The 16,301-nt window shown below is 36.3% G+C and overlaps 1 protein-coding gene across 1 annotated transcript in view; it reads left to right on the top strand.

Annotated features, from left to right (window-relative positions):
• The window catches only part of LOC105467475 (PDZ domain containing 8), a 102,495-nt gene that overhangs the window by 59,533 nt on the left and 26,661 nt on the right, over window positions 1-16,301 (top strand). The window contains exon 3 of the mRNA XM_011717092.3: window positions 964-1,066. Coding sequence (XP_011715394.1) covers window positions 964-1,066 — 103 coding nt within the window. The remainder of the gene's footprint in view (window positions 1-963; window positions 1,067-16,301) is intronic.

A 16,301-nucleotide genomic window follows, 5' to 3' on the forward strand; every position in this document is an offset into this window, starting at 1 on the left:
GCAGACACAGTTTTTTAAAAATTTATGTGTTTTATCCACTTTTTCAGTATTCGCTACTACCTCATGATCTTCATAGGGAGGTAAAGTAATAGAGTAACAGTCAACATGTTCGTTAGTGTTAAAGCTGTTCTCAAACTTACTCCTGAAACAAGTTGGCAGATTTACATTCTGATTTTGAGGATAGATAATACAGAAGTTGGACACATGAGTAACCTTTTTTCTTCAGCATTAAAAACTATATTATATAATCTCATGATTGGACCTCATATGTCTTTTTTAGATCTAAATATTAAATAGTAAAATTACATGATGCCAATATTCCTTGACAGTTGTTTTCAAGACAATAATAGAAATAACATTTATTGAGCACTTAGTGTTTGCAAGCATTGTGCTAAATGCCTCATGTACATTGCCTTTTACTCACAACAGTTCTCAGAGGTAAGTACTATTTTTGCCTAGAGTTTCCAGAGGAGGAGATGGGCTTGGCTTAGAGAAGTTAAATAATTTGCCTGAGGTCACATTAGTAGATGGTGTGTGTGTGTGTGTGTGTTTATAAGCAATTATATTGCACTTTTGTATGTGTGTGTGTTTTACAGAGTTGATGGTATACTAGCATTATTCTGCATCTTGTTTGTTTTTAAATTCAACAGTCTGTTTTGAAGATGTATAGCTCTTGCTGCTACATATAAATATTTGGTCAATTTCTTTACCTAATGAGTAGATAATACTTTGTGTTTGTTTGACTTAGCCACTGAAAAACAGCATATCCTGGAATCTCACCAAATATAGCTTTACTTCATGTTTCCACTAGAGGGTGTATAAAATATTTGACTTAATTTTTTTTCTGTTACTAAAGCTATGATAGTAATGGAGTAATGTACTGTTTCTTGTAATAATCAGAAATAAAAATTTTAATGAACATAACAGGTATGATACTCTCCCTTGTTTTGTTTTATTCTGCAGGTTACTCATTTTTGGATCCTATGACAGAGAGGCAAATGTTCATTGCACACTTGAGTTAAGCAGTAGTGTTTGGGAAGAAAAACAGAGGAGTTCTATTAAGACGGTAAAATGGATTTGTAGTGATTTATATCTGTATAAAGTTCTATTTTATAAGCATGCGTTTATTACTATTTCTATATTCCCAGAGTTATTTTTGGTCATGTGCAAATAGCTATGAACAGTTCTTATTTATTTGTCTTGTTACAATACAACTACACTGATAAAGTAAATCACATGAAACTATAGTTAGTATTCATGTTACCTGCATAAGAAACCTAATCTGACTAGCGTTCCTTTCACAACGTTTAGATTGCTTCAATTATAAAATTAGAAGGAACTAATTTTAACTAAACACCTTCAAGTACATGTGAAATCAGAGTATTCATTATTCATTCATTGGACAGATATTTTATGAGCACTTACTTTGTGCTGGGCACTGTTTTAGATTCAAGAGAAACTGTTCAAGACAATAAAAGCCCCTATTCTTGTGATACTAACATGGGGTAGATTTGTGGTGTGGGGATTGGAAGAGGGAGGAGGTGATCTACGTTTTATAGGGTAAAGATAGAACACAGTAACAAATGGTAAACAGAAAAAGTGAACGAAGCTATTCCCAAAGATTCACAGGTGCTATGAAGAAAATAGGCATATGACAGAGAAATTGTAAGTTATGATATAGGAGACTCTTTACATCTGTTGATAATAGGACTCTAAAGAGATGACACTGGAGCAGGCTTACCAGAGAAAATAGAGGGCACCCAGTTAAATCTAAATTTCAGATAAACAGTGAATAATTATTTTAGTAGAAGCATGTAACCAGTACTACAGGGCTTAACAGTCGAAATCCTGCTAAGTCTTTAATGGATAACTATGTAGTATTTTTATGGATATTCCTTTGACTTTTAAATTGTTTCTGATTTATTTATGTATTAACTGTTGTGAACATCCTTATATAAAAATTAGGCAGTATGAAATTATTTTGGAAGAAAGAGGGTAATTTTGATCAGAATGGAGAAGGAGAGACAAGTAAAACTGGAAAGGGAGGATGGTTGGCCCACAGAGTTTGGAGTTATGAAAGCAGTGGGGAGCTGTTGAAGATTTTGAGCATGGTAATGACATGGTCAAAATAGAGGTTTCATGGAAGGTTTCCCCTTTCTTTGTTGGCTGTTCTTGCCCCAACCTTCTTTAAGTTATATCTCAAACAATTTGAAGCAATTCCTCAGAAGAATGAAGGAAGTAGCATTAGAATTTGTTTTGAAATACATAACTACCTGAAGAAGCATTATTGTTTTGTCCAGCTAAATTTTTGCCTTTACTTTGAATTGGTCATAACTTGCCATTGCTATTGGCGTTTTCAATATCCTTTATTATATTTGCAAAGATATGAGATTAGACAGTTCTAATATTTTATAGCAAAAGTTGTTAAGACTTTAATCTTGTCATTATTTTAGATCTTAGCATATGTCATAAGTAGTTTTGAGGAAAGAATTCTAGGTTATTAATTATATCTGATGTTGAAAATGTCAGCAACAGTGTCTACAGGCATTAAATTATGAATGTCTGAATTTAATATTCCTAGGGAGGAGAATTATTATGTTCTTTAAGAAAATATAAAACATCAGGGAGTAGGATTCGATAATTTGTAATACATTACAAATATGAGTAGAAACTAGAACATCATTAAAAACAATTACGCTAAATTATTTGATGAGTTTAGGATGCTGTCTTTGTGTAAATACAATCTAGGTTTAAAACAGTATTTAATGTTGAAATTTGTTCAGTGAAGTTAGTCACTAATTATAATGAATATGCAGAATAAAAGAAACTTAATTCCTGTCATACTTTTAATGTGCCTTGAGTTTTTAAAGGAGTATAACACTGTAATCTAGGAACATAGCTTCCTCCTTCATCTTCCTTAGCATGGGATTTTTGCCCTCATGGTTGCAAGATGTCTAATGCATCCTTAGGATTTTACCTTTCAAGAAAAAGGGTGTGGTCCAAAGCTGGCCAAAAGCACATGTCAGCCATGTCCTTTTTAAAACTTTCCTGGAAGTTCCTCCCAGGGATTTCTACTTATATCTCGTCGGCCAGAAGTGAGTCATATGGCCTCCTCAGCAGCAAGAAAGTACAGTATGAGAAGCCATTTTAATTTTTCTGCCTTTTTAGAAGTAGAAGGCAAGGGGAGAAACAGGAGTTATGAATGGCTTTTATGTAGCCAGTCCACAAGAAAACAACTCAAATCTATTTGATGACCTTTTGATTTTTTTTTTTTTTTTTTTTTTTTTTTTTTTTTAGAGACAGTCTCGCTCTGTCACCCAGGCTAGAGTGCAGTGGCACAATCATGGCTCACTGCAGCCTCCAGCTCCTGGGATCAAGTTATCCTCCCACATCAGCTTTCACCTCCTGAGTAGCTGGGACTGCAGGTGTGCACCACTACACTCCTCTATTTATTTTTATTTTTTATTTTTTGGTAAAGACAGTGTCTTTCTGTCTTAGCCAGGCTGATCTTGAACTCCTGTCCTCAAGCAGTCCTCCCACTTTAGCCTCCCAAAGTGCTGGGATTAAAGGGACTAGCTGTCACACCTGGCCATGACTTGTTATTTTTAAGGGAATTTTTAATAAATTGGGATATAAGGGAGAAATTACAAAGAATAATTTAGCAAATAGCCTACATAAAGCCTATTTTAGAAATACCTTATTAGAAATCCAAGAAAAGTTTGGAGCAAACTCACTCAGACCAGTGCCCTGCTTAGCTCATTCATACAATAAAAGAACTCACAGGATAAATTAGGTACCTTGTGGTTGTGTTTGTTCTTTGAAAATAGTAAAGATTCCTCTTGAGAATCCTATGAGCCAAGATAGCTGAGGTATAAGTAAATTAGATATTAGGCTTAAACAAAAATTAGGGGATTATCTTACAAGAGATGACAGAGAAAATACTAAAAATTTCTTTACCACACCAGAAAGAGACAATGCAATTTGTGATTTATTTCGGGTCCATTGCAGTATTCAGGTTTGGTGATCATACTTTACTTAACTTTCACCAAGAAAGAAATTTAAGGAGTTTTCAGATTTTAAAAAGTTTCAGGCCATGATATTTTAGTAATAAACTATAAAAACGATCTATAAATATCTATGGAATATATAGTGCTTACAAATAAAATTCACAATAAATTAATGTGACATACATTAAAGCACATGTGAATCATTATTATGTGCCTGGTTAGTGCCACAGAACACATAAATGTCACAGCACACATTGTTTGAAAGAGAGAGACCCTAAGTTTTACCCTCCCAGAATTGGAGTTTTCTTGCCACTGACCACCCAGTTGCTTTACCCCTAGTTCCAGACACAAAATAGATTATTGTTTTTGTTTTTGAGGCAGAGTCTAGCTCTGTCACCCAGACTGGAGTGCAGTGGTGCAGTCTCAACTCACTGCAACCTCTGCCTCCCGGAGCAATTCTCCTGCCTCAGCCTCCTGAGTAGCTGGGACTACGGGCGTACACCACTGCACCCAGCTAATGGTCGTATCTTTAGTAGAGATGGGGTTTTGCCATGTTGGCCAGGTTGGTCTCGAACTCCTGGTCTCAGGTGATCCACCTGCCTCGGCCCCCCAAAGTGCTTGAATTATGGGCATAAGCCACTGTGCCCAACCTCAGACACAAAATAGATTATTAATAAAAATTTTGTTCTCTTTCCCTCTCTCTCCCTATTTTAGCTAGTCTGCCTGTGCCTTCTGTATCATCTCTTCATCATTTATCCACACTGACTTACTTGATTCTTCAAATAGGTTGTTCTGTTCCAACTCTATTCTTCCAACTTGGAATGTTTGAGGCCACTGGGAAAAGAGAAGGCACCATGGAAATGGGCTCTGGGACTTCTGAATCTGGCAATTCTGGTGTAGAGGAAAAGGCAGTAGGGGCTAGTACAAACGCCCACCTATTCTTTCATTCTGAATAAAAGCATATAAAGAGTTCTGATTTTTAGAAACAAGCTTTTATGTACATTTTCTGATGCTAACCCTACTCTCCATCTTCCTTCAACCTACCACACTCTGCATTCAGGTACTTGACAGCAGTTGCCTTTCATAAGAGACCAAGTATTTCCTTTTGCAATTAGAGACACGAGGTTGAAAATCCAAACAATATTGGTATATAAATGTGTCACTATCAGAAAGGAAAGATGAATATGAATTTTTTCCTGTTTTGAAATGGAGAGGAAATTATACAAGAAGCTTTCGGGTCTCCTTATTTAGAGTAGATGGGCAGAAAAGAGAACAATCATTTGTTCAATATAAATAAAAGAGTAGAAATACTTCATACCTTTTGTAGCCCAGTATGCAGGTACCAGAGAGAACTGTGCTAAAGGCATTAGGAGATGACATGCTACTTCAGATCTACCTAAAAAGCAAGAAGTGATGCATCCCTGAAAAAGCATTCAGCTAACAGTTGGGGAGAATCTGTAAGTGATATATGGGAGTTCTTAATCAGAACAGTGTACTCTTTCTGAGTGTTTCATGGTATTAACTGGCAACCGTTATAAGAAGGGCTTTAGATAGGTCAGCCTTATCTAAAATTGGGAAGCCTGAAGAATTCACCTCCTAGATTTTGGACTTTTTCTTTCTGTTTGACTTGAGTGGTATTTTTTCTTCTCTTTAAAAAAGAAAGCTATTGTTTTCTCATCAAAGCCTAATCTGATAAGGTAAATCATGATACAGGCTCCCATCAATTTTTAAACATACTCATACAATTAAAGAGATATTTGAGGAGATGATACCTATTTTCTAAGACCTGCCAGGGTAAGAAACAAGATATGCAAGCAAAATATCTAACATATGTAGCACTTTAGAATCTATGAAATAGTTTTCCCATATATAAAGAGCTAAAGTCTTCTGACTATTAGATCGCTACTTGTTTGATTAAATCCCACTACCTCTAACAAAAACTGGACTGTGAATGGTATTCAAAAAATTAGTGATGATAATGGAATCATTTTAGAATAGAGTTAAGAAGAGATCTGAAAGTATGGGGAGATGGGATTTGAATACAAGGGCTTTCAGAATACGATCAGCCATGTTCACTTGCGTAAGATTAAGCCTGATTCAGAGACAGTCTGGCTTATTATAGAGCCCAGTGAGTCTTTGTTTACTTCCAGAGTAATGATTAGGGCAGTTGAATACAGGAAAGACTTAGTGTAAAGGAAAAGTAATCAGTTGGGAGAGAAAACAGTATTTAGGGAAATCATTCCTATCTAATATGAAGATGCTAAAGGAGCATATAGAAGAAATGAAAACAGTAAATGCATTTTCAACTTTCAGAAAGCTTTTGATGAAGATCCATACCAAAGTTTCCCAACATCTAATTCCTAGGAGAATATTTTGTCACAATTAGATCTGGCTCAAAGATGTGAGAAACAGGGTAAGGATGATCAGGTATAAGTGTCCTGAATGATTGAGTCCGAGACTTTGATCAATTTTCATAAATGATTTAAAACAGCATTAATAGAAATATAACATGTGGCTCTTACGTAATGTTAGATTTTCTAGTGGACACGTAAAAAACAAGCAGGTGAAATTAATTTTAGTAATGTTTTATTTGACCCATATATCCCAAATCTGGTCATTTTGACATGTAATCAACATAAAAATCAATGAGATATTTTACTTTCTTTCCTTACACACAGTCTTTTAAATCTGGTATATATTTTATAATTATAGCATAGGTTAAATTTCAGCTACATTCCAAGTGCTAAGAAGTTGCATATGACTAGTGGGTACCATATTGGACAGCACAGATCTAGAAGAAGGAATGTACAGTATAATCTTCAGATTTACACATGGCACTAAGCTAAGAAGTGCCAAGTTAAGAGGTGGAATATGAAAGAAGAGCTCTCAGGACAAGTATGTAAGAAAGAAATCCAAACTCTACTTTAAAATATGAGATCTAGGATTCTTAAAAGAAGTAGTCAATATGTCACTGTGCTTCCAAAACAAGAAATTTGACTTTTCATGAGCAATGTCACAAAGTGAAATCTTTTTATATACTTATTTTAAAACTGAAATTCTCTGGGAATAAATTATTTGTGCATTTATGGTTGCTATAATACAAGGAATTTAAAGCAGAACTGGATAGGGCAAGAACAAATAATTAAAATTAATATGGAAATGAGACAGCCATATAAGGATAAATGGATGGGAAAAAAAATTAGTGTTCTTCAGCCGAAAAGACAAAGGTGGGTAAATGACTAATGGAAGCATATAAATACAAAAAGTAAACAATAAGGATAATCAGTAACTTTACTGGAACTAAATCTGTGGAGCAATGAAGATAAATCTCATGTTCCTGATGATAATCAGATGATTCATGCTAAAATAATACTTAAAAGGTCTTCGATAATCCAGCATGCTAAACACTTGCTGGTAGACTTCACAGAGCGCAAACATGCTGTATTGTATTTATGCTGTGTATCCTGCACCTAGTAGAATTTCTGGCTTGTTGCAGTTTAGTGAATGCCCTGGGAGGAAAAGGGGAAGATGAACTTTTGAGATACAAATCTGATTTTATCAGTTGCCTGCCTCAGTGGTTTCTGATTGCATATTGTAGGATGACAAATTCCAGCCCTCACAGGCCTGGTCCCTATCTATTTCTCTAGCCCTCCGTTCTCCCCTGCCATTCTCCAGTTTAACCACACTGGCCATCTTTCACTCCTCCATACTTGCCATACTCTCTGTCCTCTACACGGCCATGGTACATGTGCACCCTTCCCCCAACTCATTTCTCCCCATACAAACCTTGGTTAACCCATACGTCAGATCTGTGCTTGTGTTAGACCTTAGCTTGTTTGCCCTCAGATACATTCTTGGGCCCTTCCCTGCTGTATGCCATGAGAGGGCTGACCTTTGCAGGCTGTATTTCAGCTAGGTTTGACCAATGTAAAGCACCGATGGGAAATGGGAGTGAACTGGGAAAGCCAGAGTTTTCTTCCTCTTCCCCTCTGCATTGGACAATGTGTCTGACAGCCATTCTTTCTCCTTCGTGGTGCCATGCTTCTGGCAGGACAGGCCCACCATACTTCCAGCTTCTGCTTGATACTGTAGCCTCTGGCCTCTACTAATACCAACTCTTCCTCCCCACCCCTCTTCCTTCCAGCCAAAGGTTGATAGTAATTTCTTAGAACTGTTACTCGTATCTGAGTTTCCTCACTGTCTCCTGTTTGGTACTCAGTTCTTCTGTCACCAAGTAGCCATTCTCTGGTTTAAAGGCCTTCCGTATTAAATACTCAGTTTTCTGTTTTCTTAGAGCCTATTAATAAAACAGTAATCATCATTTCCTCTGGAAACCTTTCCTAACTATCATGAAACTCTTTGGTAATGCTTATCACAGTTGGGATTTTGCATTTATATTTCTATGGTAATGTGATCAGTATTGTCTCCACCAATCTTCCGTATCAGCAGGTACCATGATTGTTTTGCTCATAGCACGTGGCATTCAGTGGGTATTCAGTAAATGTTTTTGGTATGACTAAGGCTGGCTGTCTGACCATGAGCCTTCATTCAACCTCAACCCTTCTTCCAGACCTTCAAAGTTTTAGCGTGACTTTTAGTCACACTTCTGTTTCCTTTCCATCTTCAAGACTATTCCTGATGTATGTTTTAACCAAATAAAAATGTTGAGGGTGTAAAGAACTCCACAAAATGAGAGATTTATTGCTCAATATTAATTTTGTGAAAAGCCTGATTTTTAGAGTGAGGATTTTCGTTTACAGATGTGGTGCTAATAGTATTTTATTTCTGGCGTTACTGAAAACATCAAAAACATTTCTTACTCTGTGTACAGTTTAATGTAGCCTAAATAAAATGTCTAGGTATAATCTAAAATTTTACTTGCCGTACTTCCCTTCAGTTTTGGAGAGTTTTAGAAGTCTTGCTGAATGAAATTGAATGCATCTACAAAGTCCAGCTCTATCATGTATTGTTAAATGTACATACAAAGAATATAAAAGAGCTTCCTAAAGAACTGTGATCTCAAGTAAGAACATTTGAAATAGACAAACTTACAAATAATGTTAGGCCAGATGTCTCAGAGTTGGCATTTGGTGTGTTTTTTAAGGCCAGATGCCTTGCAGATAGCATTTTGGCGCTCCTATTTAACCATTTGCCATTTACAGTCTTAATCTTATCAAAAGGAAGAGAAAGATTAAAGCAAATAAAGCCTTTTTCAAAATGTCAGTTTTTATGAAAACTCAGGTTTAGTTCAGTTTGATAATACTTGTGAATACAGTAGGGACTCAATGAAATTTTGACCATATATAATGTTCTATAGTTTGGCTTCTTTAAATAAACTAAATGCCTTTGAGCTTTAAAAGTAAATCCTATGGAACATTTCTTCTCTTAAAGTTCATCTTGATTAAAAATGAGGGATGTAGTTCTCTGTGTTAGATTTTCTAAGTATGTTTACTATGATTCTAAGATGCTGGGAAAAGAATAGGAAGTTATGTTAAAATATACAAACATAAACTCTCCATATCAAATCAGTGGAAGGCACTATGAGTATGAGAACAGGAAACTGCATATGAGGTGTTAAGGCCTTGTATCATCTTTCCCTTCAAGGAAAATAAGTAGTAGGGAAATAAGATCAACAGTACTATGAGTATCAGTAGTACTGTGAGGTTCCAATGAGAGAGAAGTAACATTCTTTTGGGAAAACAAGAAAAGAATGTATTAAGGCAGTGACATTTGAACCAAACCTCATAGTATATATAGGATTTTGAGATGGCAGAGAGGCCATTTCAAGAAGAGGACATAACAAAATCCCCAGTTAAGAGTGAGACTATTTGAGTATCTTTGAGATAGAGTGAGTTGTTCAAGTTGGCTAAAGAATATGGTAGCATAGGAAGTTATGCAAAACAAGAATAAAAAGAATGGACCACATTATAGAGTACTTTAAATACCACACTAAGAAGTTTGGCTGTTACTCTCCAAGACTGTTGGACCTGTGGAGGCTTTTAGAATGCAAGTGATATCAGAATCTTTCTTCAGGCAGACTTAGAGTTGGATTTGAGTCTCAGCTAGGCCACTTTTTCCAACATGACCTTAGTCAAGAGTCCCCAAACCCATTTCATCCACAAGTACTTTATTCTATAAAATGGGACTGATGCTTCATATGGTTGTATGAGGGTTAATTGAGATTATATATATTAAAATGTCTAGCACAGTATTTAGCACATAGTCGTCAATAATATGTTTATTGAATCTGGCAGCAACGGATAAAATCAAGGATGATTTGATAGGGTAAAGACCTGAAAAAGAAGAGGTGAAGGGTAATGAAAGTCTGAACTAGAAAGGTAGCAGTGGAAATGGAAAATAGAGTCTGTGTGGCTTGGATACCACTGGGAATGGAGGGGGTTTTGGAGTGAGCAAGGAAGCCAGAAAGATGAGCTATGAGGAGGGAGAAGGAAAAGGAGAAAGAGGATCTCATTCTGTACAAGCTGTTTGAGGTATAGTGACTATCAAAGGCCAGGCTAGAGATGGAATGTTTTTCGTGTAGATATGTTTTTTGGGTTTTTTTGTTTTTTTGTTTTTTTTTTTAATTTTCACTGCTGTTATTTTAACTTTTAGTATTTTAACTAGTAAGTTGAATGCTTTATTTGGGGTTTATGCTATGTTTTTAAGCTCTCTTTTTTAATATATAGGATAAAGAAAAGCAAAGTAGTTTCACAGTATTATAGTAAGAATCTAAATTTTTTTTTTTTTAAGAGCAAGTTAAAGGAGGTAGCAGTCATAAAATTTAAACATTATTTTTAGGTTCTGTTTCTCAGAATCCTTCAGTTTACTGTGATTCAAATAAACCTGATTCACACAGTCCATGCATTCTCACTAGCTAAAACATCCTTTTCAGGGCACAGTAGCACCTTCCTGTAAAAATCCACTTAGCCAAATAACTGATTTTCTGAGCCATACACGGATGCAGAACTAGGACATAAACACTTTAGGAAAGTATTAGAGAGATGGGAAGTACTTTAGGAAAGTATATGAGAGATCTGGCAGTAGCATTCAACTCCCTGTCCACATATATTCAGTCCAGTGGTAGTCAGCAATTACAATGTTTCTGCAATTTTTCTGTGCCAGTCACAGTTTTAAGATTTTACATGCATTAGCCATTTAATCCTCATTTAATAATACCATGATAATAGGCACTATTATTATCTCTATTTTATATATGAGGAAATCGAGATGTAAAGACAGAAGTAATTTATCCAAATCACCCAGTTTGCTGGCCGTAAAAACAGTCTGCAAACCCAGGCAGTATGATTCCACAGCTGATGTTCTTAACTAGTACTATATCATTTCCACAAATGGTGTCCTATAGGCCTGGGTTCAGATCTAGCTTTTTCCACTCTAGTTCTGTGACTATGAGCAAGGTATTTCATACTCTCTACGGTAGAGGTAATAGTAACTGCCTTATAGGATGTAAGGGTTAAATATATGTAAAACACTTAGTGTAATACCTGGCACTTAATATGTATTATTATTGAACTTGATCTGATTGACCTCTTTTGTTCCTGTGGTTTTAGTGGATATATTTTGTATGTCCTTATAAGTCCCCTACACAGACTCCCTTTTATTTTATTTATTTATTTTTTCTTGTACAAGTTTATAAGACCCTTTTAAATCCTTCCTGTAACAATGTGAGGAGGGCAGGGAGAGTATCCTCCTCAGTCATGAGATCGTGGTGTTGTTGTTGTTGTTGAAGATTGTGTTCTCAAATAATGACTTGAGAATATCAGCAAGTTTATTAAGAGCTGTTATAAGGAGGATGGAGATCAATAGCTGCTGCCCATCTCAACTGAGGATAAAATATGGGCAAACATTTATATTTCATCAGGAATATTTAAGATAAGAGATTAAGAACTTTTTAGGAATAAAGAATATTAATATCATAGCATGGGTGTTAGTGCTTCCAGATATTTGTAATTAATAACAGAAAGTTTTAAAACCTTTAGGAAGTAGTTCATGATACTATACTGTTTGAGATCTCTAGCTTTCACCTGTTTGCATTTTCTTTAAATGTAAAGTTCTATAATGTACTAAATGAAGGTACTTTAAAATGAATAAGCTAAAAGTAAAACTAGGTTAAAATTTTTGTTTTCGCCTTCAAACAGGTAAGTGGAAAGGGGTGGCAACAGCAACACTTAATTTGTATGTCTTGTTAAACCTGTCTTTGTAGTATTTTCATAGGTTATGTATTTCTCAACTTAAATATTGAACATGAGTAGAGTTTAAAGTCAATTTGGGAACAGCTGTGTTTCCCATTTGTAAGCATGTTGGTTTACATTGATATTGGATTGTACTAGAGAAATAGGTGGTTATATTTGAAAGTTGTTTATATATAAACAATATACCCTATGCTGGAAGAGATAAGGATGTTTTATTAACCACTGTAAATAAGACTACTTCTGGATAATTCATTGTGTTTTTTAAAAGTATTTTTATTTATTTTTAAAGTATTTTTAAATAATTATCTGGTAATTCTTAGAGTATGGACAGATTACTTTTTTCCTAAATGAATGATGTGTGAATTATCTTTTGTAAGTTGAGCAATACTGAGAGTGTTGTCAGAAGTTTAAGTAGGAAGCCATTGAGCAAAAGGAAGTATGAAGCGGATTTTTAATTTTTCTGATGATACACTGATTTGTGTGCAGAAACTTGCATATTTTAACAAAATCAACCTGTGTAAGATAAGTTATATATGTTTAGAAATTGGTATGGGCAATTTTCCCCCATTTAAAAAAAATTAGAAACCTATAAAGAAGACTACAAAAGTCAACCATAATTCCACTACCCAGATAGATCAGTTATAACTTTTTAGAAAAACTTTATAAACATACACATACATCCATTATTCACATACAAATATGCTTGTGTGTTCTTAAAGCATAAGTAGCCAACAGGCAATCGTTTACTACTTATGTAAGTAATCCCTTGGTCAAAGATTATGCAAAAATAAAAGGCTATTGATTCATATTTCAAATTATATTTCAGCTGGAATAAGGTCTGTAGATTAGATAATAGTATTATCCCAATGTTAGCTTTCTAACTCTGGTAATTGTACTGTGGTTATGTGAGAGAATGTCCTTGTTAGGAAATACACACTTAAGTATTTAGAAGTTAATGACATCATATGTGTAACTTATTTTCAAATAGTTCAGAAAAATAATATGCAGAGAGAAACAAATGTGGCAAAATGTTAATAATTGGAAAATCTGGGTTTAGGATAAATGAGAATTCTTTACTAGTTTTGCAGCGTTTCTGTAAGGTTGAAATTATTTCAAGATAAAAAAGTTATTTTAAAAAACTTACTTATTAAAAAAACCCAAAAAAACAAAAAACCCTATCTGTATCTAAGGCTCTCACAACTTCCTTAGTAAGATGTAAGTCACCTGCAGAAGTAGAGTGATACTATTTAACAGAGGAATTAAAAAGGACAAGAGCGTTCTACTCTATTGTTCACCTGACAACCTCGGCCTTTGCATGTGTTGTTTTTTTGTTTTTTTTTTTTTTTTTTTCTTTTTGAGACGGAGTCTTGCTTTGTCGCCTGGGCTGGAGTGCAGTGGCCGGATCTCAGCTCACTGCAAGCTCCGCCTCCCGAGTTCAGGCCCTTCTCCTGCCTCAGCCTCCCGAGTAGCTGGGACTATAGGCGCCCACCACCTCGCCCGGCTAGTTTTTTGTATTTTTTTAGTAGAGACGGGGTTTCACCGTGTTAGCCAGGATGGTCTCTATCTCCTGACCTCGTGAACCACCCGTCTCGGCCTCCCAAAGTGCTGGGATTACAGGCTTGAGCCACCGCGCCCGGCGGCCTTTGCATGTTTTTCTGAACTTTTTATTTTACTGGAATGGTTTTATAAAATTTAAATTTATTTCCAATCAAAACATCAATCATTTTAAAAGAGAGAGAAAAGAAGAAACCTTAAGTATATTGCAAGGTAATCAGTAGGATGTAATTATTTTCCTAACAGCCTTTTGAACCTGAGCAGAGGATCATTTTTATTCCTTAGATCTCTTAGATCGGTTATATTTGTATAATAGAGTTTACTTTTTCATATTATACTTCTAAATCTTTGTTGTCTCATAGATGAGGTGACCAATGGATGCATTCCTGATTTACCATCCAGTTGCTTTAGAAACCAAGTTATCCAATGGCCAAGCTGGCATTCTATTTTGAAGACTGAGGGGGGTCACTTGTATTTTCATCCAGAAAGAAATATGAGCAGAGATAACAGAAGTACCTGTACCTAGATTGCGCCAGATGTTTATGCCAACAGTTTCATTTAATGTTGAAAACAACCCAGTGTGGTAGATATCAGGTGTCGCCATTGTATGGTTAAGACTCACAGGGGCTAAATCACTTGCCTAAGGTGACAAAACTAGTAAATGTTAGAGCCAGAACTCAAACCCAACTCTTAGAACAAAGCCATGCTAGATGACATTGAAGTTTTTCTTCAAAAACTAATTTTAAATCTGCCCTAGTTCTTATGAGAGGTTGACTTCAGTGGCTTCTTAGCTTTCCATTAAATGTTAATTTCTGAAAATGTAGGCATTATACAAGTTGAGCATTCCAAATCCAAAAATCTGAAACGCTCTGAAATCTGAAACTTCTTCTCACCGACATGACACTTAAAGGAAATGCTCATTGTAATATTTCAGATTTCAGATTTCCAGATTTGGGATCTTCAACATGTGAGATAATTTAGGATTCATTCCTTGTACTATTCAAATGAACCCATTTAAGAATTTCTCTCTCTCTCTGTCTCTTTCTCTTTCTCTCTCTCTCTCTCTCTCTGTGTGTGTGTGTGTGTGTGTGTGTGTGTGTGTATATGTGTGTTTATGTTTGTTTTGTTTTGTTTTTTGTTTGTTTTTGAGACAGAGTCTTGCTCTGTTGCCTAGGCTGGAGTGCAGTGGTGCAATCTCTGCTCACTGCATCCTCTTGCCTCCCGGGTTCAAGCAGTTCTCGTGCCTCAGCCTCCCAAATAGGTGGGATTATGGTCACATGCCACCATGCTGGCTAATTTTTGTATTTTTAGTAGAGACAGGGTTTCATTATGTTGGCCAGGCTGGTCTCGAACTCCTGACCTCACGTGATCTGCCCACCTCGGCCTCCCAAAATGCTGGGATTACAGGCATGAGCCACCACGCCCAGCCAAGAATATTTTTTAAAATATACAGTTGGTGCCCTATATCTGAGAGTTCTGCATCTTTGTATTCTATCAACAGCTGATGAAAAATACAGTATTTGTCAGATACAGAACCCACAGACATGGATGACTTTTTGTATCTATGAGTTCCACAGGGCTGACTGTAAGACTTGAGCATCAGCAGACCCAGTGTCCACAGGGGTCCTGGAATCAGTTTTCTACAGATACTGTATTAGTCTGTTTTCACACTGCTGATAAAGACATACCTGAAACTGGGAACAAAAAGAGGTTTATTTGGTCTTACAATTCCACATGGCTGGGGAGGCCTCAGAATCATGGCAAGAGGTGGCAAGAGGTGAAAGGCACTTCTTACATGGCGGCAGCAAGAGAAAAATGAGGAAGAAGCAAAAGAAGAAACCCCTGATAAAGCCATCAGATCTCTTGAGACAATTTGCTATCATGAGAATAGCATGGGAAAGACCAGCCCCCATGATTCAATTACCTCCCCCTGGGTCCCTCCCACAACACATGGGAATTCTTGGAGATACAATTCAAGATGAGAATTGGGTGGAAGCACAGCCAAACCATATCATTCGCCCCTGGCCCCTCCAAATCTCATGTCCTCACATTTCAAAACCAATCATGCCTTCCCAACAGTCCCCCAAAAGTCTTAACTCATTTCAGCATTAACCCAAAAGCCCACAATCCAAAGTCCTCATCTGAGACAAGGCAAGTAAGTCCCTTCCACCTATGAGCCTGTAAAATCAAAAGCAAGCTAGTTACTTCCTAGATACAATGGGGGTACAGGTATTGGGTAAACACAACCATTCCAAATAAGAGAAGTTGGCCAAAACAAAGGGTTACAGGGCCCATGCAAGTCCGAAATCCAGAAGGGCAGTCAAATTTTAAAGCTCCAAAATGATTTCCTTTGACTCCAGGTCTCACATCCAGGTCACACTGATGCAAGAACTGGGTTCCCATGGTCTTAGCTCCACCCCTGTGGCTTTACAGGGTACAGTCTCCCTCCCGGCTATTTTCACGGGCTGGCATTGAGTGTCTAAAGCTTTTCCAGGCTTATGGTACAAGCTGTCGGTGGGTCTACCATTCT

This window comes from Macaca nemestrina, chromosome 9 (genome assembly GCF_043159975.1).
Source record: "Macaca nemestrina isolate mMacNem1 chromosome 9, mMacNem.hap1, whole genome shotgun sequence".
Classification (NCBI taxonomy): Eukaryota; Metazoa; Chordata; class Mammalia; order Primates; family Cercopithecidae; genus Macaca; species Macaca nemestrina.